The sequence below is a fragment of the Felis catus genome, chromosome A3 (genome assembly GCF_018350175.1).
Source record: "Felis catus isolate Fca126 chromosome A3, F.catus_Fca126_mat1.0, whole genome shotgun sequence".
Classification (NCBI taxonomy): Eukaryota; Metazoa; Chordata; class Mammalia; order Carnivora; family Felidae; genus Felis; species Felis catus.
Window position 1 is genome coordinate 113217326 of NC_058370.1, and position 23200 is coordinate 113240525.

Sequence of the window (23200 nt, forward strand, 5' to 3'; positions counted from 1 at the left end):
GAGAAGTAGTGAGAGCACTCTTAGACACATGGATAAAAACAACCGAGATTGAGCAAGAAAGTCAAATGGCCAATGTTTCATTTTATTTGGCTCTCAAATGATCATTTGGTCTTTTGCTTTCGTTAAAATATAACCAGGCTATAGCTACATGGCACAAACTAAGAGAGTGATCTGGAAGTTGATTAATTTATCTGGAAAACCATCAGTTCTCCATTTCAATTTGTGCCCTGACGACACAGACTAAATCAAATTTTAAATGAACGCAAACACAGCCACTCTCTGGGCCAATTTCTGAAAAAACACCTTAAGTATTCCAAGTGGAAGTCTTTGTAGATCCTGAGAGGCCTATATGTTGCTTTTAATTTAGAGAAGTGTCAAGACACGTTTCTCCAAGGGCCAAGAAAGAAAGATTATGCAACCTAATGAGATGATGCCATATTAAACCCTGAGCTGATGGCTCTCTCTGAGTTTTAAGCAATTCCCAGTGAATGTTCTCATCATTTTGGATCCTTTACCCTACACATGGCGTCTCTGGGTTGGAAAGCACAAGAGAGGCCATCTAGCTCAGAGTTGTCACTGACCACATCCTAATTCACTGATAAGGCAGGCTCGGAAAAAGCATGGAAGCTTCCAGAGACAGCAGTGTGCCAGAACATTCGGTTATTTCTTACCTCACTCCCAGAGTGTTTGGCCCAAACCAGTGTAGGTACAAGTCCCCAGGAGGAGCCACTGTGACTTACCTCCCGAGGCCCGGGAGCGACACTCCCCGGTCATGGGGCTGTATTCCTGGTTTTCATCAGCACACACACAAAGGAAGGACCCTTCCACATTTTCACAGAAGGCTTCACCACATACCCCACTGAGCAGCTCGCATTCGTTCACATCTGGAAAAGGGAGCACAGATCAAGTCAGATGTGTGCCTCACCCCTGACAGCTCTCTGTTTTACCAGCTGCGCCAGGGCTCATGGTGGCCACTGGTCACAAATGGTCCCCAGGGAGCAATCAAACCCTTTTAGTATTCTGGGGAAGGGGCTCCTAAAGGCCAGGCTGCACAGTTTGGTTTGTGTAAAAGGACCGTGAAAACACAAAGCAACGTTTCCAAATTCCAATTCCTCTTTAAAGGAATCAAGCATTGCATGTACACTCTGACTATGTAACTTTTTCTTCCTCGACTTTTTGACATAATGAGGTCTTAAATGAAATGACAATGTACTCTCAGTTTTAAATTCAAGGAATATTAGCAAAACTGGCACTTCAGAAATAACATTTTGTACATTCATTAAAAAAATTGCTTTAAATCTACTCATATAACTAAAAATACAGTTCTCTAGCCGCCAAGATGTCCATAATTCTACAACCAGAATTCAGGTTGTGTATCCCTTTGGGGAATAAAGGAAAGACCCCTGTAAATATTCGCCAGCATACATTAATCATTCGCATGAAACAAAGTGTTCCAATAACTTATCACTGACCGTGCCTCTAAAAATTCTGTGGGTGTTCCACAGTGTAATTTCTATTTTGCTAAGTGTTTTTCATCTGGACTTTATACTTAATTAAAACACAGTCCAGGAATCTACTAATGAGTACATTTTATTCGATATTATACAAACACATAGCCCTAAAAAAAGGCTAATCCTAATGTCTGACCTTGCCCAATACTACCTTTTACCTGGTATCTTTCAAAGAAATTTTATTAATGAATGTCCAATTCAACAAAGTACCTGACTTGACATCTGAAATGCTCATGTATTTTATGCATTAAACATGTACAAACATCAGCTTTCATGAGCGTGCTCTGAGATGGTTTATACAAAGTTAAATATTTGAGCAATTACCCAAATCATTCAGGGGAAAAGATCTTATTTTCACCTGCTATACCCAGTTAATTGGACAAAAAGTTTATGTATCTTGACTTATTTGGATAATTACCTCAGTTTTCCATTTCACTTTGTATATAAACAGATATAAACCTAATAAGCTGGGTTTTGCTTATGAAAAGGTATTATAACATGAAGGAAAGCAGAGAGTTGGCATATTTAATCAACCCAGACAGTCGTAATTTAGACCAGAAAAATTGACTTTAGAAATGTGCCAGTTCATACTTATCAATTTGGTAAATGTCAAGTGGAACTTTCTACTTTCTAGCATGTATCATTTACACGACTATTGAGATCTCTCCCACCAGAATGAATTTACTCAATCCAAAAATATTTTCTAGTTTACGTCGCTGGGCCAGGCACTGGGGAAATGATGGCCTGACTCCTGTCTTCATGGAGCTTACAGTCAAGTCAGGGAAGTCAACCAGATCATCTCACAGGCCACAACAGATGGAGCAGTGGACCTTAAGTGAAGGGGTGGGTTAGGGAAAGGATATCGGAGCCAAGTTCCAAATGAAGGATGAGTGGGCAATAAGCAGAGCTGGTGGCGATTTGGGGGAAGTGAGGGTGCAGGAAGGATCCAAGAAGAGGAAACAGCATGGCCAAATTTTGGTCTCAGGGCTGATTCAACTCTTAAATTCTACAGAACACCCAGCATGAAGTACATATATTAGGTGCTCAGTTAATATTCTTGAGAGTGAATGAGCAAATAAAATGACACCTCTGAAGCCCAATAAAATGATAACAAATATTCCTTCTCTAACGGTGGTGTTTTGTAGGCTGAAATGACATGTCAAGATGGGTTTGGTGCACTCATCTGACTGGTTAGAAGTGAACATTAATCGGGGGCTCAGGAGCTGTGTGATGTCAGTGGCCCGACACCTAATATACCTCATCATGCAACAGTTAAAATTTACTGCGCACACACAATAGGCCAAACATTAGTCCCGGGCAGGGGAGACAGACAAGGCTCTCAACCACAGGATCTTGAGGCCTTGGGGAAGGTGGCTGAGGCAGGACACACAGACAGACAATTCCCCCTAAAGTGTGTAAGTACTATGATTGCACCTGCTGAAGGTATGCTGGAAGCAGAAGGAGGGGTCACAGCTGAGCTTGAGAGAGATGATGGAGCAGGGACAGTGTCTGGGGAAGAGTGAAAGTATCTTCAGGAGTAAGTGGGATGAGCCCAGGCAAGAAAGGGGAGGTTGGGAGGCTCTTCCCTTCCCGGCAAAAGGAGCAAACAACAGCCCAGTGACTTCACAGTTGCATGGGCAACCACAAGCGGTTTTAAAAGGTGCAGAAGGAGGCGGTGATGCTGAGAAGTGGGAGCCAGATCACAGGACCTGTTTAGTCAAAATATTTACACAATTTTTACTGCCTGTATTTTAGCGCAAAGGAGATTAAAGTCGGAGTTGGAACTAGCAATTATGACAGTGCTGGTTTAAAAGCCGTGACTACTCAAGTGAGCGATTTCATCACTAAACCTCCAAATCGACTTTGCTTTCCCTGTTTCATCTGCACAGGAAATGAATTAATGCTTTTAATTGCAGATGTTCAAACTAAGAAGTTGCTAACTCCTCCTCAGACGTTATCTGCTGTGAAAATGAACAGAGTAAGGGTAAAGAAACAGTCTGATTGTGATGTTCTGAATTTAACCTATCTTCTTTCTCATTTAATGGTTCTAATTGCAAATGTTTCCCAATGAACGCCATTTAAGGAACTCAGAGCTGGGTCGGCTGGGTGGCTCACTCAGTTAAGTGTCTGACTTTGGCTCAGGCCATGATCCATGATCTTATGGTTCGTGGGTTTGAGCCCTGTGTCGGGCTCTGTGCTGGCAGCTCGCAGCCTGGAGCCTGTTTCAGATTCTGTGTCTCCTCTCTCTGTCCCTCCCCTGCTCATGCTCTGTCTCACTGTCTCTCAAAAATAAATAAATCTAAAAAAAAATTTTTTTTTAATTAAAAAAATCAGAGGTGATCAGAAAATGAAATATGAAATATGTTGTCTATCTGAGCATGGGCTGGACCCTGTTCTAGGACATCTGATGATGTTCAAGATTCCTTCCAGCTCCGTCAATCCCAGACAGACCAAAGAAATATAGTTGCACAATCCGAAGCATCATTTTACGGGTGTCATTCCTGGAAAATGAAACTCTTGCCAACACTTTTCCTTAAATACACCGCCTAAGGAGGTACATCTTGAAGACAGACAAGCTACACCACACACCAGACTATTTCCTGTGCAGGAGGGACTCTTCCAGAAGGGCTCTGAACCCGCAGCTGAGTTTCAACAGATGTTCTTTTTTAATATATGTGAAATTCCAAGCCCTACTTCTCTAGTTCTTAATGTCCTGAACAATTTCAGAAGCCATCCTTCTGCGCATCCCCAAAATTGTGTGACAAAATCAAATGATGATGAATTCTGCCCAAATTACCTTGTTTATTACAACCTCTCCTGGTGTTGATTACATTTAAGTGGGGGAGAGGGGATGTGAAACACGTTGGGGAAAGAAATCTAAAAACTCACCCACACACCCTTGCCCATCCTGTGGGGCCTGAAAGCCCTGATAACAGAGGCAGCGGAAGGAGCCAGCCGTATTGTCACAAAACCCGTGACTGTCACAAACAGTGTTGTTTACACATTCATCAATATCTGCAAAAAAGACATCTGACATCAGACACAAAGCACAGACTGACAAACACCAGATATTAATGGATAGACAGAGGTGCTCAGCACACCCCGGTTAGCATGAGATGATCACGTTTACACAGAATGAACTTTTAAAACATTTTACATATCAATAAAATGTTTTGATGAAAATGTCTTCATAGACAAATGTTGGGCTCTGTGAGAAAACATTTACTTTGCCTCAGGAAATGTTTTCAAACGGAAATGACTGCTGTAATTGCCATGGTCATATTTTCTACATGTTTTCTACCCTTTATTTCCACGGACAGTATACTCCCCTACAAGGGAAATACATGAAAGTGTGGTCACCTTTTTGGATCGTGGCCCATGCTCACAGTTCTATCTGAGGAGGTGGGGCCGACAGAAGCCCTGACCTGCCTGGCTGTTTCTCACTCAACCCTACAGATGACCTTGGTCAAGTCTCAACAGCATTCCCAGGAAGGGAGGAGAGAAGGAGTGGGAGGAGGGGGAGGAAGACAGAGAATCTGATGAGTTCAGCAGCGTAACCAGCCGGTCTTGACTTATTCACAAGAGAATATCTGCTGTCACCAAGTTAGAGTCACTTAAGGTCCTAAGCATCAATCTGCTCCAACTAACTAGCAGTGGCCGACTTGTAAATTCACTGTGTTCTCTATAAACATGATGGTAGTGGTCCTGAGCCTTTTTTCCCCAATAAAAATGTTCTCATAAAAGTGATGTCTCAATTATAAACTTATAAACAGACTTTGAGATACACTTTTTTATCGTTACAGTGACTAATTTACTTCTCCCTTTTGTTCTCATCCCCCTTCTCCTTGTTACAGCCACACTCTACATTTCCATCTGTTGGGTTCTGTCCTTTCTGCCTCTGGATTACATGGTCCCCAAATATAGGCTTTTGGAGAAACAATTAAGAAAATGCAATTACTGCATCCAAATACATGGGAAGATAGAAAATGGTTAAAAAAAAAATGATATGCAGCCCTTGACAGAATTTAGTTTGGAGGAGTTAAAAACACTGAACTTTCCTCTTCTTCACTTTTCTTTAAAGTTTTAATTTAAGTAATCTCTACACCCAACATGGGGCTTGAATTCACGACCCTGAGATCAAGAGTTGAGCAATTTTTCCAATGAGCCAGCCAGGCACCCCTGCTCTTTCTAAATTTGTTAACTCCGAGTCAAGAAATGTTCTAGAAGAAAGAGATGAATGCAATAATTATTTGGTGGCTGTCTCACCTCCTTCCCTCATTTTCTAACATAATCAAGAGTAAGTTCAGAGACTGTATCACTTTTGAATTGTAAAAAATAAGTGACTACCCACTTTTCTTAATTTTCTCTACACAAACAAAGCTGTCCCTTCTTTCAAGGCCAAAGCTCTTTCTCCCCTCCTTACCAGTCTCTCCTCCCTCTAGTCCTACCTGAAGCATCCTCAGTTACTTCTACCCTCACTGACTTCAAAAATGTTAAAATTTCAGGGGCGCCTGGGTGGCTCAGTCGGTTGAGCGTCCGACTTCGGCTCAGGTCATGATCTCACAGCTTGTGGGTTCAAGCCCCATATCAGGCTCTGTGCTGACAGCTCAGAGCCCTGGAGCCTGCTTCGGATTCTGTCTCCCTCTCTCTCTGCCCCTCTCCCACTATGCTCGTTCTCTCTCTCTCTCTCAAAAATAAACATTAAAAAAATGTTAAAATTAAAGAAAAACACATTAAAATCTCTTGGAAAAGCATTAACTTACTGATGATGTCACCTACTGTGCTTTTCCATTCATTCTATTGCTGCAAAATGTCTCAAAAGAACTATCTACACGCACTGCCTTTGCTCCTCACCTATCTCATCAGTAAAAACAAGTAGTAACCATACTCCTACCAGTGATATTGGTATAGTCCTAAAATTACTGTGAGGACTCAACAAAATAACACGTATAAAGTGCTTATAACATTGCCTGGCATGTGACGGGAAGCATAAAATATAGGCCAACCATTATTATCACTATTATTTCTCCTCATCTTCCTTCATGACCTACAAACTCACTTTCTCCCTCTTTATTCAAAGAAGCTCCTCTGAGAAAGGCCACCAAAGGCTGACCTGTCAGTAAAGTTGATGGTCATTTTCCAGTCGGTCATCACCATCATCCTTGACCTCCAAGGCTGGCCAGCTGCCACCTTCAATTCTCTCTTTCATATCCCACAGTGAAATATTATTCTTGTTTGACTTTAAAAAATTTTTTTTTCAATGTTTATTTATTTTTGGGACAGAGAGAGACAGAGCATGAATGGGGGAGGGGCAGAGAGAGAGGGAGACACAGAATCGGAAACAGGCTCCAGGCTCTGAGCCATCAGCCCATAGCCTGACACGGGGCTCGAACTCACGGACCGCGAGATCGTGACCTGGCTGAAGTTGGACGCTTAACCGACTGCGCCACCCAGGCGCCCTGACTTTTAAAATTTTTTAATGTTTATTTTTGAGAGAGAGACAGAGAATGCACGGGGGAGGTGCAGAAAGAGAGGGAGACACGGAAGCCGAAGCAGGCTCCAGGCTCTGAGCTGTTAGCACAGAGTCTGACACAGAGCTCGAACTCATGAACTGCGAGATCATGATCTGAACGAAGTTGGATGCTTAACTGACTGAGCCACCTGGATGCTCCAATTCTTGTTTGAATTTTAACTGCTTTGGCTGGACCTCACCCTTTTGCAGCCTGAAGATGGGTCTGCCAGGGCTTGGGCCTCCCTAGGACCTGCTGCTTCCTCAGTGTTGCTTTGTTCCACCCTTTCCAGACAATCTGGACTTCAGTTACCATCGTCCCTGGAAGGAATTCCAAAGCTTCATCTCTAGCCAGAAGATCTTTCCTATTCTTAATCATTCCCATTTCATCTTCTGGTATAATCTCAAACTCATCAAGCCTAAAACCAAATTCACTATATTCCTCCTAAGCCACACTTCCTGAGCTTACTGACAAATCTCTCTGATTTCTATCCTTGTTTTTTGACCTCCATCTCTTACTTCAACTTAAACCAAAAACTCAATGACGTTATTTCACATCTAAAAAAATGAATCTCTCCTGCAACATCTAATACAAAGATGATATGCAGTAAGTCTGTTCTGATGGCTTTCCAATGTCAGCATAAGGCTACAATTTATTTACTGATCACAACAGTAAGAGTAACTACACAGTATCATCAAATTACTTAACACAGATCACTGTTAATTTTAGACTTACAGAGATGTTATTTGCCTAAGAGATTATTTGCTGAGCCACAGAACTTAAGGGCTGGAAAGAAACTCAGAAATCCTTCACGTTACCAATTATATACTGGTGATTCCCCAGTCTTTCTCAAAGGTTGACCTCTGTCCTTTGAAAACCATTTATTTGATACTACGGGACATTTTCATGATAAATGAACTTATTATCACCCTTCTCCTCATCTTCAGTTCTCCTACATTCTCTTTATCAGAGACTCCAACCAGTCACCCCAGCCAGAAATCTTAGGGGCATGCCTCCCTCTCTCCTCAGCCCTGTCCCTCCCCTATCATACCCTCTTATCTATCCTCCCCATACTTCTTATCCCCAGCTTTGCCCTCCCTCTCATCCATTCTCCACAACTGCAAACCTGTCAGTGAGACTCCCTTGCTCAGAATAGTCAGTTATCTCTTCTTAGCTAGAGGACACCAACCACTCTCCATGACTGAGTACAGAGGACCCTTCCTCCTTGGGCTCCTGACTAAATATCTGGCCAGAGTTCTTAGCCCAACACTTCCTTCCCAATTTATGCTCCAGCCCTCTCAGCATACCAGAGTTTCTTGAAACCCCGTGGTCTTTCATTTCTCAGTGACATGGGACCACCCCCCCCCCATGCCCCGCCTCTACTAGAAAGTCTCCCCATTATCCGCTTTGGTCAGAAACTCCTCCAGGCTGATCAGGAATCACCCCAAGGGACACCTCCCACACAGTAGACTCCATGGTCCCTCCTCTCTGCTCCCAGAGCATTTCGTGCAATTGCTGCACCGATCAGGGCCACTTTTTGGGGTGGAGAACCTTTGACAGGCTCTCACCAGCAACCTAGTGCTCTACTTCAATGAGACTGTAGATAGTAAAGAGGGAGAAAAGAAAACCAGTGCCTAAAAATCTGGCGGCTTTTCAGTCCAGATTCTTGAAGTAAAATCTCTTGCTTTCCTTTTTACTAATCCTGTGCAGTTACAGGAGATGATGACTTCGTGTTAATGACCACCAGCTCGGGAACTGAATAAGTGACCTTAAGGTGAACAAGTCCTGAGATGGTTGTGAATTACTGGGCGCCTTGCAGTCTCAGACTTAATGTACCAGTGATTAACACACAGAAAGTTTAGATGAGCAATATTTTGGATTTGAATGAATAGGAAAAAATAACGTGGAATGCCTGCTGGAGACGAGCTCTTCAGCAACTAATATTTTATGAAAATGATACACTCTAACTCTCCACAGTTTCATGTTTTCAACAAAGAGGTGAGGTAATAGCTTAATAAGAGGACAACATTTGTTTTACTTCTCTGATGACCTGTATAAAACAACATTATTTCATTAGAACTCTCTTTGATGATGTGAGCGCTGAGATATTTTTCCATTGTTAGCCCTGTCTGTGAACAGGAATGGCTATAATTAAGATCAACTCTATAAAAATAAAAATATGTTAGAAGAAAAGCCCTACCAAGATGCAAGTTTCATGAAATGGACAAGTGAAAGCCGTCTTGTTTTGTTGAAGTTGATTTTTGAATATGAAACTCAATTTTGAAAGATGCTAATAAGACAGGTTTTCTCTTTGCTTAATGAATGGCCATTCTATTAAATTACTGAAACCAATTTTGCTTAGACATCTGGAAAAGCCATACATGGCATTATCACCACTCATACTGTCTACCAGAGGAGTGACAAAGAAATGACTGTCCAGAAACCTCTTGACTGGCAACCCTGATGAATTAGTTATGCCCCCTGTAAGAACTGTTAATTTCTTGTGCGAGTTTTTGCTATTAATATTTTACAGAGCAAGGCAGATATAAATATTATGGATATGGATTCATGGAAGAATGACACAGACCAAGGAGAGTAGATCACTGACATGAATCCTCTAATAACAACATTAATATAAATGCCAGAAAGAGAAAAAGAGCATCATTCTGGATGACTGGAACTACCAGTGGCTTTTCAGGTAGCAATACTGTCAATGACTGGACAGGCCCACACTGTGAAGATCTTAACCTCTGACCCATTTGGTAGATCCATTTTCCTTGTCCATATGCTTTTTACTTGGTACATTTTATCAAAAGACCAAAGTTTTTCAAAACCTACTAATTATTATCGAGGATTTTATATGTAAGAGCAGAACTCCAACCATATTCCTCAAATTCCCAAATAAAGGTATAAATGGTGTCACCTTCCCACTTAGGTAAAGTGAACTAGGAAATAAGGTCAAATAACGGAAAAGAGGCATGATTTTCTAAAAGGTAAACCTTATTTACCCACCAGAAAATTACAACTACATTCAGACTTCAACAATGAAATTCCTAATAAAACCTCAAGGATTCCATTAGACTTTCTGTACTATATCCCTCCAAGTACGGGTGTGGGGAGAAAGGAGTATTTGTGGATATTTTGTCAATGAAATGATTTGGTTTTCTTTCTCTCAAACACAGTTGTCAGCTTGTTGTGCTGCTTCTTCTTTCTTAACACGTCCTATCTTTGTTTTATTGATTTTCTCTTTCTTTATTCTGAGTAAGACACAACTACCTGTTGGAAGAAAGAGCTCACTAATGAGCCTTTTGCTGCCAGGACACTCTAGAAAGACAGATGACAGGAACAGGTCCCAGTTCTGATCATTCACTGGAAAATCTCCACAACTGCATGGTTGAGAAGAAAAAGGCTTCCTGTCATCAAACCTTTTGTATATGAATGATGGGGTTCATCTCAACTTGATGGGACTTTGAAGACTATTCAGTTCAACCCCTTCATTTAAAGAACTAGAAAGCTGAGGCCTAGGGAGGCAAAGTAGCTTGCCTCAAAGTTACCCAGTCAGAGCTGGCAAAGGAACAGAGTCTAGTGTAGGAACAACCTTCTGAATCTACTTTTGTGGCTCTACTCACCACAGCCTCTTGTGTGGTTCTACTCATCAGAGCCTCTTGCGTCCCATCACGGTGATGGCTATAAAAGGCCAGGACAAGAGGACAAACAGAACCAAACTGTGAGTCCAACAAGCATACTGGAGTTTTTTTCACTACAAAGATGGAAGTCAGGACACACACTTTTTAACTTGGCCCTCACTGACCCAGTATCCTCTCCTCTTGCCCTTCAACAAGGCCTGAACACCAATTACCATCATACTTGAAACCTAAATATCCAAGGTACTGTAGGTCCTAAAGAGGGGATTTTTCTGGGAACCCTTGCAAAGAAGGCCCATCAAGCACCTAAGTTGTTCCAGCCACAGGAAATCCCATGGTCATGTCTAGCATTGCTGCTCTCTCAATTTCTTTGTAAAAAGAAATGACACACCATTTCAGTCCAGGGCTTCCTGACCAACTGCAAGTGGTTAAATATTTGGTGCCAGAATCTTAGGAAAATAAAGCCCAAAGATTTGGGGGTGGGGGGTGGCGCTCACACTGGAAAGGATGGAGGGTTCCTGCTTCAGGGGAAATGCAGACTTCATACTTCTTACTGAGAGGAACGGAAGCCGACCAGGAGACAGTAAATCCCAGCCAAGAAGTAGGATTGAACAATGTTAAACCAGCTGAATAGCTGCCCAAAGGAATTTTAAAATGGCATGGCTGCTGGCCCAAAAGAGATTAAGGTCTCTCTCACAGCAGAGGAGAGAAGCCAGGATTAAACAGGAGAGGGGTGCAAGGCCTAAAGAAAAAAATAAAATTTAGCCAATAGGAAATTAAAAACTGGATTTGGATATGGTCCAGACAATACAATAGGATATGGAAAGAGCCTTATAAAAAAAGGTCCACTGAGGTCTGGCAGCTTTGACAAGGCTGAAGAATATGGGCCTTACGTGTTATGGAAAATAACTTTGTTCTAGGAAATGGGGATGAGCCAGAAAGCAGCAAATCGATGCCCTTGTGCAGAGAGTGACTACCATGCCATTGCTCGACAGCAAAGGGCGGGCAAAAACATGGGGCCTTGATGGTCACAAGTATGTCTTGAAAGCTAGTAGCCTAAATTAAGCAGCAAGAAATGACAGAAGTAGCAAATTATAATTCAATTCAACTTTCTAGTACATAAATTCTAGAAAACGAGACTAGCCCATGAGAGATCATTTTCTTCCTTCCCTTGAAACCCACTACTTGAAAAAAGATTTACTTAAATTATGCTTTAAAAATTACCCAGAGCAGCCTCCCATTTGATTTCTGTAAACAGCTAGAAGTTCCAGAGAAAGTAAACCAAAATTGCGTTCTGATTTTAATCACTCATTATGTGGACAATGGATATTCACCATGCACAGTTAAAGACACCAGGAAAACCACCCTAAAATCACGAACATCGTCCCAGTCCAAAAACATGGGACTCATCCTCAATCACCTCCCCACATCCAATCATCACACTCTTCTGATTTTCTCTCTTGGTTCTATCTCCATGCTCTCTACTCCTCTCAACTTTATCCAGAGGTTCCCTGCCTCTAACCTCAATTCCCACAGTGGCATTCTAATGGATTTTGTGCTTTCAGCCTCTCCAAATCCATCCTCCATAATAAGAGAATAATTAACCTATTGAAACAGTCCAATCAAACAATCCTCTGCTTAAACCTCTTCAGTTTTTCTCCGTGGAAAACAGCATAAAGGCCCTTGACACATGCCCTTTGGAGCTCATCAACAGTTGGCTTCTCAAGACATATGCTTTTGTAGCTGACCATCTGCCCCTCTATCTTCTATTCCTTCCCTCTTTCCCTCTCTATTGGGTCATTCCATCAGGACCAAACATTTCCAGTTATCGTCTTAAAAGTAACCAAGAGCCTCCTTGCACATAAGCCCTTTAGCTACAATCATATTTTTCGGTCTTTTTAATAGTCAAGGTTCCAGACCTTTCTACACATGCTGTGTCTATCTACTCCATTAGTTCTCATACATTCTTAGGTAGCTCTCATTTACACTAATCCACTGAAATGGCTGTTGATAAACTCCCCATTTTGTAAAATCCAAAGGATTCTTCTCGACTGGTACCTTCACAGATCGCTCAGTGGTATTTAATACAGGTGACTACTGTCTTCTTCAAGTACTCTCTTTCTTCCCTTGGATTCCATGGTCCTACATGCTCCCGGGTTTCCTATTAATCCTGAGGCCACTCCCACACAATCTCTGTCTTTTACCTTATTCCTAAATGTTGGTGTTTCTCAGGGCTTAGTCCTGAATGCTCTTTTCTTCTTATTCTATGCTCTCTCTTGATGGCCTCATCCATTCTAACAGCTTGAAATACATTCTATATCTTATGACTCCCAGTTTATATCATCAGCCTAGACTTCTCTACTAAGCACTAGATCTAAATTGATCCAATTGCTTGTCTGATATACCCACATGGATATTTCATGGGCAGCTCTAATAAACCCCAATCATAACTGTGATCTTTAAAAAAAAAAAAAACCTGCTTTATTTTTACCCCTGTCAGCAAATAGTACCAGCAAATACCTACTTGCTAAATCCAGAACCAGAAATGTATCCTCAATACTCCCTCTCCTTCTTATCCTACATCCAACCCAACACTATGTTCTAACCCAATACCAGGTTCATTTCCAAAAGATTTCCTGAGTCATTCATCTGTCTCCATCATGCTGTTACTGCTCTAGACTGAGTACCAATATGTCTGGCCTGAACAACATCCTGCAAGAAACCCCTGACTTTTCTCATGCTCCTCTAATCCCACTTCCAAACAGCACCTTGGGTGATGTGTACTTTAAATACAGTAAAACCTTGGATTGCGAGTAAGTTGTTCTGAGTGTGTCCTGAAAGACGAGTAGTACATGATGCCAAATGTCTCATGATCACAACTAAGTCAATGGTTCTTCTCTCAGTCTCTCTCTCTCTCTCTCTCTCTCTCTCTCTCTCTCTCTCTCTCTCTCGGGATGGTGGGTGATCATCTCCCATGCTTGGATGTTCAGTCTCAGGCCGTGGTGTTTGGCAGAAATCAGTGACTTTTCAGAACATTGGAAAGAGCCCACATCTGGCACTCGTAGTGTATTTTTTGTCACTTCAAAGCACCCACAGGCAGGCCTTTGCTTTTCCACACAAGAATAAGATTAGGAATGCTTTGCTTCATTCTTGGTCAGGCTGCCTGCAGATACAGACTCTTTCTTTCCTCCGGTGCCTTAGTGCCAGTTACATTAAATTCAGTATGTGACAAGAGTTTATTAATACTGTACTGCAGCCAACGTCCATTAGTGATAGTGAAAGTCATCCTACACAATAGCCCTCCTCTCTCTTTTCTCCCTCACACCAGCCATGAAGGTTTTCAAAGGTAAGTGCAGGTTAATTTGTTTACTTTTCTTTATATTTTGTATTTTATTATTTTGTATTATACTACAGTACTGTAATCATTTTCACATGAATATTTTTAGGTTGTGGAATAAATCATCTGAGTTGCCATAATTTCTTATGGGGAAAATCATTCGGATATACAAATGCTTTGGATTACTAGCATGTTTCCAGAACAAATTATGCTCACAAACCAAGGTCTTACTGTATATAAATTAGAGTACTGAGTAAACTCAAATGTGTGTAAGTAAAGAGGACACACATTGAAAAGAACACAATTATTTTATATACCTCTAGCTAATGGGGAAAAGAATTCGTCAAACTATGTTGCACTGCCTTAAAAAAAATCACACACCTAGGGGCGCCTGGGTGGCTTAGTTGAGTGGGCATCTGACTTTGGCTCAGGTCATAAGCTCATGGTTCGTGAGTTCGAGCCCCGCACCAGGCTCTGTGCTGACAGCTCAGAGCCTGAAGCCTGCTTCGGATTCTGTGTGTGTGTCTCTCTCTCTGCCTTTGTCAGGTAGTGCTCTGTCTCTCTCAAAAATAAATAATCATTTAAAACAAAATTTTAAAAAATCACACCTATAAGAAGCATTCCAATATTACAGTGTTAAAAAAAATACGCACCTTTGAAATGATGAAATCTAGTGTATCACTGTCCTTAAAATTAACCAGTCTGTTTCTTTTACACCTAGAATGATATCCAAACCCAAGTTTCCTGGGGGGCTTTGTATACTCTGCCCCTTATTCTCCAGCCCATGAGTCACCGTGCCTCCTTCCCTCTCAGCACCTGACACCAGTCTTTTCCACTTCCCTGAATGTATCCATTACTTCCCTGCCTCAGTGTCCTTCCCTTCACCACAACTCCACCTGGCATGCTGCCCACCACCTGGCATCCCCACCCCACTCTTCCAGCAGGTAACTCACGCTTTAGAGCTCAGCTAAAATGCCATTTCGTAAGAGATCCTTTAGATGAAATAAATTAGCTTTCCCCCCTCCTCCTGGTCACCGACTCTTTCCTTGCCTTTATAGCAGCCGTACTGGTTTCTGGTCACATGCTGTCTGGAAAGCTTATTTGTGTATTTACTGCTTGCCCTGTACACAAGCACATCTAGAAGTTAGAGACCATATCTGGCTTGCTCACCACCACATGCCCATAGCATGGAACCAAGTCTGGCACATAATAGGGGTGCAATGGCAATATGCAACATATTACTTGTTTTTTTTTTTTTTAATTTTTTTTTTCAACGTTTTTTTTTTTATTTATTATTTTGGGACAGAGAGAGACAGAGCATGAACGGGGGAGGGGCAGAGAGAGAGGGAGACACAGAATCGGAAAGAGGCTCCAGGCTCCGAGCCATCAGCCCAGAGCCCGACGCGGGGCTCGAACTCACGGACCGCGAGATCGTGACCTGGCTGAAGTCGGACGCTTAACCGACTGCGCCACCCAGGCGCCCCAACATATTACTTGTTTAATACAAAAGCAAGCAAGGCTTCCACAATCCAGCCTGTGCCTACCTGCTTAGCTATATCTTATTCATCACTTTTCTCTTTCACATGTTCAACTGAAACTAATTTACTTAGTGTTCCTCAACCTGTTCAGTATTTTATGTCTCCAAATCTTAGCTTGTGGTATTTATTCCACCAGGACCCACTCCCGCCACAGCTCCTAGGCCACATTTTTTTACCTAGGGAACCTTTGTCTGCCCTCCAAGCCCTTCAAAGCTCAGCTGGAGTCTCCTGGAAGCTCGTGACCCAACCTTGTGTTGAAAAATGTGCCTATTGGGGCGCCTGGGTGGCGCAGTCGGTTAAGCATCCGACTTCAGCCAGGTCACGATCTCGCGGTCCGTGAGTTCGAGCCCCGCGTCGGGCTCTGGGCTGATGGCTCAGAGCCTGGAGCCTGTTTCCGATTCTGTGTCTCCCTCTCTCTCTGCCCCTCCCCCGTTCATGCTCTGTCTCTCTCTGTCCCAAAAATAAATAAACGTTGAAAAAAAAAAAAAAAAAGAAAAAAAAAGAAAAATGTGCCTACTCACATAGCCTTCTCCTGCCCCTCACTAGACACTTAGGAAGACCCTAAAAAGATGGCACATGACATTAGCAACAAAGCCCAAAGAAAGCTGAGCCACTCACAGTGGGACAAAGAACCAATGAAGCAGTGGCACGGGGCTAGAAAAGCAGTTGGTGACACAACCATTTTCCATGCCTTCAAAAGCAACAGTCACGTTAAAGCTACGCCAAGTTTAAAAAGTTAGATTTATAATGTAGAACCTTGTATCTGAAATTTTCAGAGGCGAACATGAAAAGCTGTTCTAGGATGAAGACAAAAGAACTGAATGGTAAGAAAATGTTCATTTTCATATCCAGGAGCATGAAGGAGTCAAATATAAAAATAGCGCCACAAAGATAAAATACTCTGAAAAACAGGAGGATACGATTGATCACAATACGGAATATGGCAAAGTAAAAAGCTGGTAAGGACATAACAGCACCATAAAATTAAAAAGGCACACTGAAGAATTGGGGAACTATCTATCAAGCATTGACAAATCAATATTATCCTTAATACACATAAGAAAAACACAAACTCCACCTCATACAGGCAAAAAATATTTCACAGAAAAGATAAATATAAAAGAAGGTAACCTCACTAAGAGAAAATGTATTATAATGAGATATTACTGGGGCGCCTGGGTGGCCCAATCAGTTGAGTGTCTGACTTCGACTCAGGTCATGATCTCAAAGTTGGTGGGTTTAAGCCCTGCATCAGGCTCTCTGCTGATAGATAGATAGATAGATAAATAACTTTATACTCGTTAGCATTTTCTAAATTTTCTACAGTGAGCACGTTACTCTCAAAATCAGAACAATTATATAGTTGAAAACAACTATTTGAAGATACCAAAAGTAGAAAATCCGGATCCTCTGTCCCCCTCTTTCTCACTGCCCCTCCTCCATTCATGTATGCACACATCCTCTCTGTTTCAAAAATAAACATTAAAAAAATGAGGTATTACTTTCTCCTCATCAAATTAACAGAAAAATAGGAACAGGAGTTTCTTGAGAGTGTCAAGAGCCAAGACTCACTGCATGGGGGTGGAAACAGAAGCCAGCAGAACATTTCTGGAAAGCAAGGTGGTCCCACGTATTGTTAAGACACACAAGATTGCCAGTATCCTTTGATCTTGCATCAAGTGTCTTCCAACCTAGTCTAAGGACATGATCATTGACGAAAATAAATGTTTATATACAAGTGTATTCACAGAGCATTAAATAGCAACAACAAAGGAAACAGTCTAGATCTCCACCATTAGGAAGATACTTTTACAAGTATATGGTATACTCATGTTATGAAATTATGTGGTCATCACAAATTTATTTTCAAAGGGATATAACTATCAAAAAATATAAATACTGTAATGCTAAGTGAAAACATAAAGGTAAAGACAGCCACCAAGGTGGCTCAGTTGGTTAAGCATCCGACTCTTGATTTTGGCTCAGGTCGTACCTAGCCATTCATGGGTTAGAGCCTCAAGTAAGGCTCCGCAGGGCCTGCTTGGGATTCTCTCTCTCCCTCTCCCCCTTGCATGCATGCTCTCTCTCAAATAAGTAAACTTTAAAAACTAAAGATAAAAAGTAGAAGATCTTACTTTAATACTTAAGCACTGAAAACTCTAAAAAAGAAATAGGCCAAATATTAACTGGTTGGTAGATAAATAACTTTATACTTGTTAGCATCTTCTAAATTTTCTACAGTGAGCACATTACTCTCAAAATCAGAACAATTATATAGTTGAAAACAACTATTTGAAGATACCAAAAGTGGAAAATTCTTTTACGAGTGTATACCCAAGTATATATTGCACTCTAACCAGAAAAGCAAATGAGTATAATAAAACTATATACACAAAAATTGAATATTCATAACTATTCTAAAAAGAATTATAACACTGAAAACATTAAACATGTCTTCCAATTGACAAAAAAACCAGAATGTCTTATTTTACAATAAAGTATTTTTCTTGAAATAAAAATTACATGAGAAAAATGCTGCTGATAATTATTAACAATAGTATATGCACATTTTGTTAAAAAAGCCACAGCAAATCTCAATAATTGCAACTGCAATTGAAATCAAGCAAACAAAAAAAAATTTAATGCTTTTTAATCTAGCCAAGTTTTGTTTCTTGCACACAAAGCTGTATTTGTTTAGTTTTCAAAAACTCTGGAGACTGCCCAAAAGTACAAATTTCTGAACATTAATTCAGACATTCTGTTGAATGAAAAGTAAAAACACTTTAGACCTAATCCCTTCCTTCAATACAAATGGTAAATTCCCAGCTGTAAATGTTTTCTACTGGAGACTGACTTTTCTATGGTATATAGTTAAGTATTGTATACAGTTTTACTTTTTATTATGTGAAAATAGATCTTGGACCAGTATGTTTCATATCCCAAACTTATTTTCTTTTCCTTTCATCAACTGTTGAGTTAAAAATCATAGGGAAACATTCTCCAAAAAATATGTATAAAAAAAGCAGGGGAGGAAGGGATTGATATAATAATAAATACTCCAAAAGGCAGCCAAAAACAAAAACAAAGGAAAAAGAGATGAGACAAACAGAAGACAAAGAGAAAGGTATAGATTTGAACCCTCCGATACCAATAATTATGGTAAATGTATGTAAACTAAATTCTCCAATTAGAAGACAAAAATGGTCAATCTGGCTTAGAAAAAAAAAAAAAAACTATTCTGCTTACAAGAAAAAGGCCCTTTCAAGATAAGAACATGAAAAACTGGGGAAAGACAAACCATACAAAATCTTATTGAAAGAGGCATATGTAGCTATACTGATAAAGTAGATTCAAAGACTAGATGCACAGGTGGAGACAAACATGGACCAAGGGTCAATACACCAGGAAGACACAAAAAATTCTGTATTAATTCCATGGTCAGATACTACATAAAACAAAACCCGGGAAACTAAAATTGTAAACAGATGAATCTCCATAATAATGGGAGATTATAAAAGACCCCTTCAGTAAATTATGTAATAAGCAGACAAAAACACAGGAGGGATACACATGATTTAAACAATTTACAAACTGAGCACTAATTAACATATATAGATCCAACTGAAAAACAGATATTGTATTCAAGTACACAAGGAATATTACCAAAACTGACCATATTCTGCCCCACAACAAATTCCAAGGATTGAAATCACTGAAAGTATGTTTTGTGGCTAGAGAGGTATTAAGACATAAAAAACAATGTGGCGCCTAGGTGGCTCAGTCAGTTGAGCGTCCACCTTGGGCTCAGGTCATGATCTCAAGGTTCCTGACTTTCAGCCCTACAACTGGGCTCACTGCTGTCACCACAGAGTCTGCTTGGGATCCTCTGTCTCCCTCTCTCTGTGCCTCCCTCACTTGCACTTTCTCAAAAAATAAAAAAAAAAATAAAAAAAGAAAGAAATAAAACATTAAAAAATGTATATAAATAACAAAAGATTATTAAAAATTCCCCAAATGTCGGGTTATTAAGCAAAACATGTCTAAATAATCCACTGGCTGAAGAAAAAAAAATGACAATGGATTTGTAATACTTTTGTCTGAATAGCAAAAAATATATCAAAAGTTGAGGATGCAAAGTCATTCTTAGAAAGAAGTACATAGCCATAAATGTATATTAGAAAAATATATATATATATTACAGAAAAGAATGTTGAAAACCCAATGATCTAAGGATCTATCTCAAGAAGATATAAAGACAAATGAAGCCCAAAGAAAGAATAAACATAAAAGCAGAAATTAACATAAGAGAAAACAGAAAAATCAACACAAGTTATTTTTTGCCAAGACTAATGCCTGTAGAAAGACCAAGAACACAGCAGGGGCGCCTGGGTGGCTCAGTCCATTAAGCATCAGATTCTTGATCATGGCTGAGGTCAAGACCTCACAGTATATGAGTTAGAGACTGCACTGGCAGCGTGGAGCCTGCATGAGATTCTGTCTCTCCCTCTCTCTGTCCCTCCCCTGCTGCTCACTGTCTCTTTTCTTCTATCTTGAAATAAATAAATATACTTAAAAAAAAACAAAGAAAGCACAAATTAGTAAATAAAAAATGAAAGGCATCACTAACACATTCTACAGACATTAAAGAGAGATATAAAAAAGATATTAGGAACTACTTGGTGACAATGAATTGGAAATTTCACCTAAAATGGATAAATTCCTTAAAAAACAAAGTTAACCAAAATTCTCATGAAAAGTCAAAAAACTGAATGTTACTTTATCTTTTAAAGAATTTTTAACTGTAATTTTAAGACTTTCATAATACCACCCTGCCCCCCACCCCTCCCACGCACACAAAAGATAATCAAAAACTTCCAGGCCCTAATGACTTTCCTTATGAATTCATCAAGGAATCTGAGAAAGAACTCACATCAATCGTATACATAACTTTTCCAAAAAAAAAAAACCCAAAGGCGGCACTTTGGAACTTATTTTATGAAACCATAACCACCTTGATTCTATAACTTCAGAGAACATCAGAAGTACATTCAAGGTCAATGTCTCTAATGACGCACATATTCTCAACAAAATGTTAGCAATCTGGCTCTAGGGATATACTGTATAAGAAGGATACTATATCATGACTGTTGGATCTATTCTAAGAACACAAAAGTCTTTTTCCCTAAAAAGGAAAATCAATATGGCTTCAATGTGTATGTGATGGTAGGAGTGGAAATACCATCTTCAACTATGATTTCCAATCACATGTCAAAGACAGCAGAACAAGACAGATGTTGCCTGGGTTCCAGCACGCTAGATCTGAATCCTCAGCCCGAGATTACTTACGCTTGAACTGTTACACAGAGAAAAATAGGCTTTTATCTTGTTTAAAACAAATAAGCAAAAACAAAAACAAAAATAAAAACAACCAGTCCATGTAATTCACCATATTAACAGAAAAAAGGAGAAAATACAATTAAAAAAAAAAGAATACAATTATTTCAATAGATGCAGGAAAAGCATCTCTGATAATTCAAAACCATTCATAATAAAGACTCTCATCAAACCATAACTAAAAGGGAATTTCCAGAGAGCACATATTAAAAAAGCCAATCGCAAACATCAAAGTTAAAGAAATATTCAGTGCTTTTTCTGCTGAGATGAGGAAGGAGACAAGTAAGCTAGCTATCACCACTTTCATTGTAGTGAAGGTCCTAGACAGTATAATTAAAAAAGGCACAATTACTGAAAGAAAATAAATAACGCTAGCACTACATTATCAGTAGACAACATAGCTGTTAAGTACAAAAGCCAAAGGAATCTGCAGATAAACTAATAAAAATAACAAGTAAATTTAGCAAGCTCATAGGTCCAAGGTCAATGCACAAAAATCAAATTGTTATAAAGGTATAATACACCTTTTAAAGTTTATGTATTTATTTTGAGGGGGTGGGGGAGAGGGGCAGAGAGAAGGAGAGAGAATCCCAAGCAGGCTCCACACTGTCAGCGCAGAGCCCAATGTGGGGCTCGAACTCACGAACCTTGAGATGATGATCTGAGCTGAAATCAAGAACTGACTGAGCCTCCCAGGCACCCCAAGGTAAAATACATTGTAAATACCCTTCACAACAATATAAAAATACTGAAAACCTAGCAACAGCAACAACTCTGTCCAATACTACACAAAAGACGACCACAAAACACCAAAACAAATGAAAGAAAACCTAAATAGAAGGATATGTCATGTTTATGTATTAAAAGAGTCAATACTGTAAAATATCAAATCTTCCAAAATTGATCTATTGATTCAATCCAATTCCAATCAAAATCTCAGCAGATTTTTTTTTTTTTGGTGAAAAGTGATAAGCTGATTATAAAACTTATATAGAAATGCTAAAGGCCATGAAAAAGTCTGACAATTTTGATTAAGAACAAAACTGCACAACTTAGAATTTACAGTACATACATTAGTGTCCATTATGAAGCTACTATAATTAAGACAATATGCTACTGGTACAAAGATAAACCAATCTAGGGATGGAATGAAGAAGAAAAAGAGTCCTGTATATTTACACGTGGTTCATGACAAAGTTCCCAGTGCAAATCAGCGGGAAAAGGGTACTCTTCTCAATAAAGGGTGATGATCCAATTAGAATCCATTTAGGAAATAATTAAATCTTGACCTCTATTTCACATCATACACAAAAAAAACAGTTTTAGTGCTATTACAGATTCCAAATTTGAAATATAAAACAATAAAGCTTTTAGAAGACAATATGAAAGAGTATCATAATGACTTTAGGGTTTGCAAAGATCATGGACACAGAATGTACTGATCTCAAATGAAATAACTAAAACACTGGCCTTCATTAAAATTAAGAACTTTGGTTCATTTCAACTTACCATTAACACAGTTGTTGTATGGAGTACCTCATTTTGAAGAGGTCTGCTATGCAGAATTAGAGAGCTGAAATAATGCTCAAAAAGCCAACACGGTAGAAAAGTTGAACATCAACCCTCACAAAGGAAATGCAAATTGACAGGGTAGGAGAATACATTACTAAGTATGGCTAACCTTTAAAAGAACTGACAATACCAATGACTGACAAGGATGTAGGACTAAAACATGTATTAGAAGTCAGGGCAGCAGAAACTGGTACTCCGAAAACTGGCTGTATCTATGAAAGGGAGACATACACGTATTTTAGGACCTAGAGATTATACTCCTGAGTAATATTCCACAAGAAATTAGTGACTATATCCACTAAAAGCATGTTCAAGAATATTTATAAAAGCTTTATTCATAATAGTCCCAAACTGCAACAAACCAAGTGCCCATCAACAAAGTATATACAGTATATTTACACAACAAAATACTATATAGCAATGAAGGTAACTGATATATTGCTACATATAACACAGGCAAAGCATACGAACAGAATGCTGAAGGTAAGAAGCCAGACACAAATGAATAACTCCTATATGATTCCACTGATAAACTGTTCAAAACCAGGTAAAACAAAGCCACAGTAATGAAGACAAAATAGTGGTTACTGCTCTAAGTGGGTAATGGGGAAGGGAATGGGGTAAAAATTAGGAAGAAGCTACATCAGGAGAGAGCAAGAGAGTGAGAGGCAGGGATAAAGGGAGAGAATCCCAA

The 23200-nt window shown here is 39.8% G+C and overlaps 1 protein-coding gene across 9 annotated transcripts in view; it reads right to left on the reverse strand.

Moving 5' to 3' along the window:
- Window positions 1-23200, reverse strand: part of LTBP1 (latent transforming growth factor beta binding protein 1) — a 402670-nt gene that overhangs the window by 43760 nt on the left and 335710 nt on the right. For 5 of the 9 annotated variants that reach the window (XM_023251968.2, XM_023251972.2, XM_023251969.2 and 2 more), the window contains 2 exons: window positions 4401-4526; window positions 741-884 (listed from right to left, as the gene is read on the reverse strand). The exons of 1 other annotated variant lie outside the window; for it this stretch is intronic. In XM_023251968.2, the coding sequence (XP_023107736.2) occupies window positions 741-884; window positions 4401-4526 (270 nt within the window). The remainder of the gene's footprint in view (window positions 1-740; window positions 885-4400; window positions 4527-23200) is intronic. 3 more of the 9 variants (XM_023251970.2, XM_006930373.5, XM_006930376.5) reach the window with 1 other exon arrangement.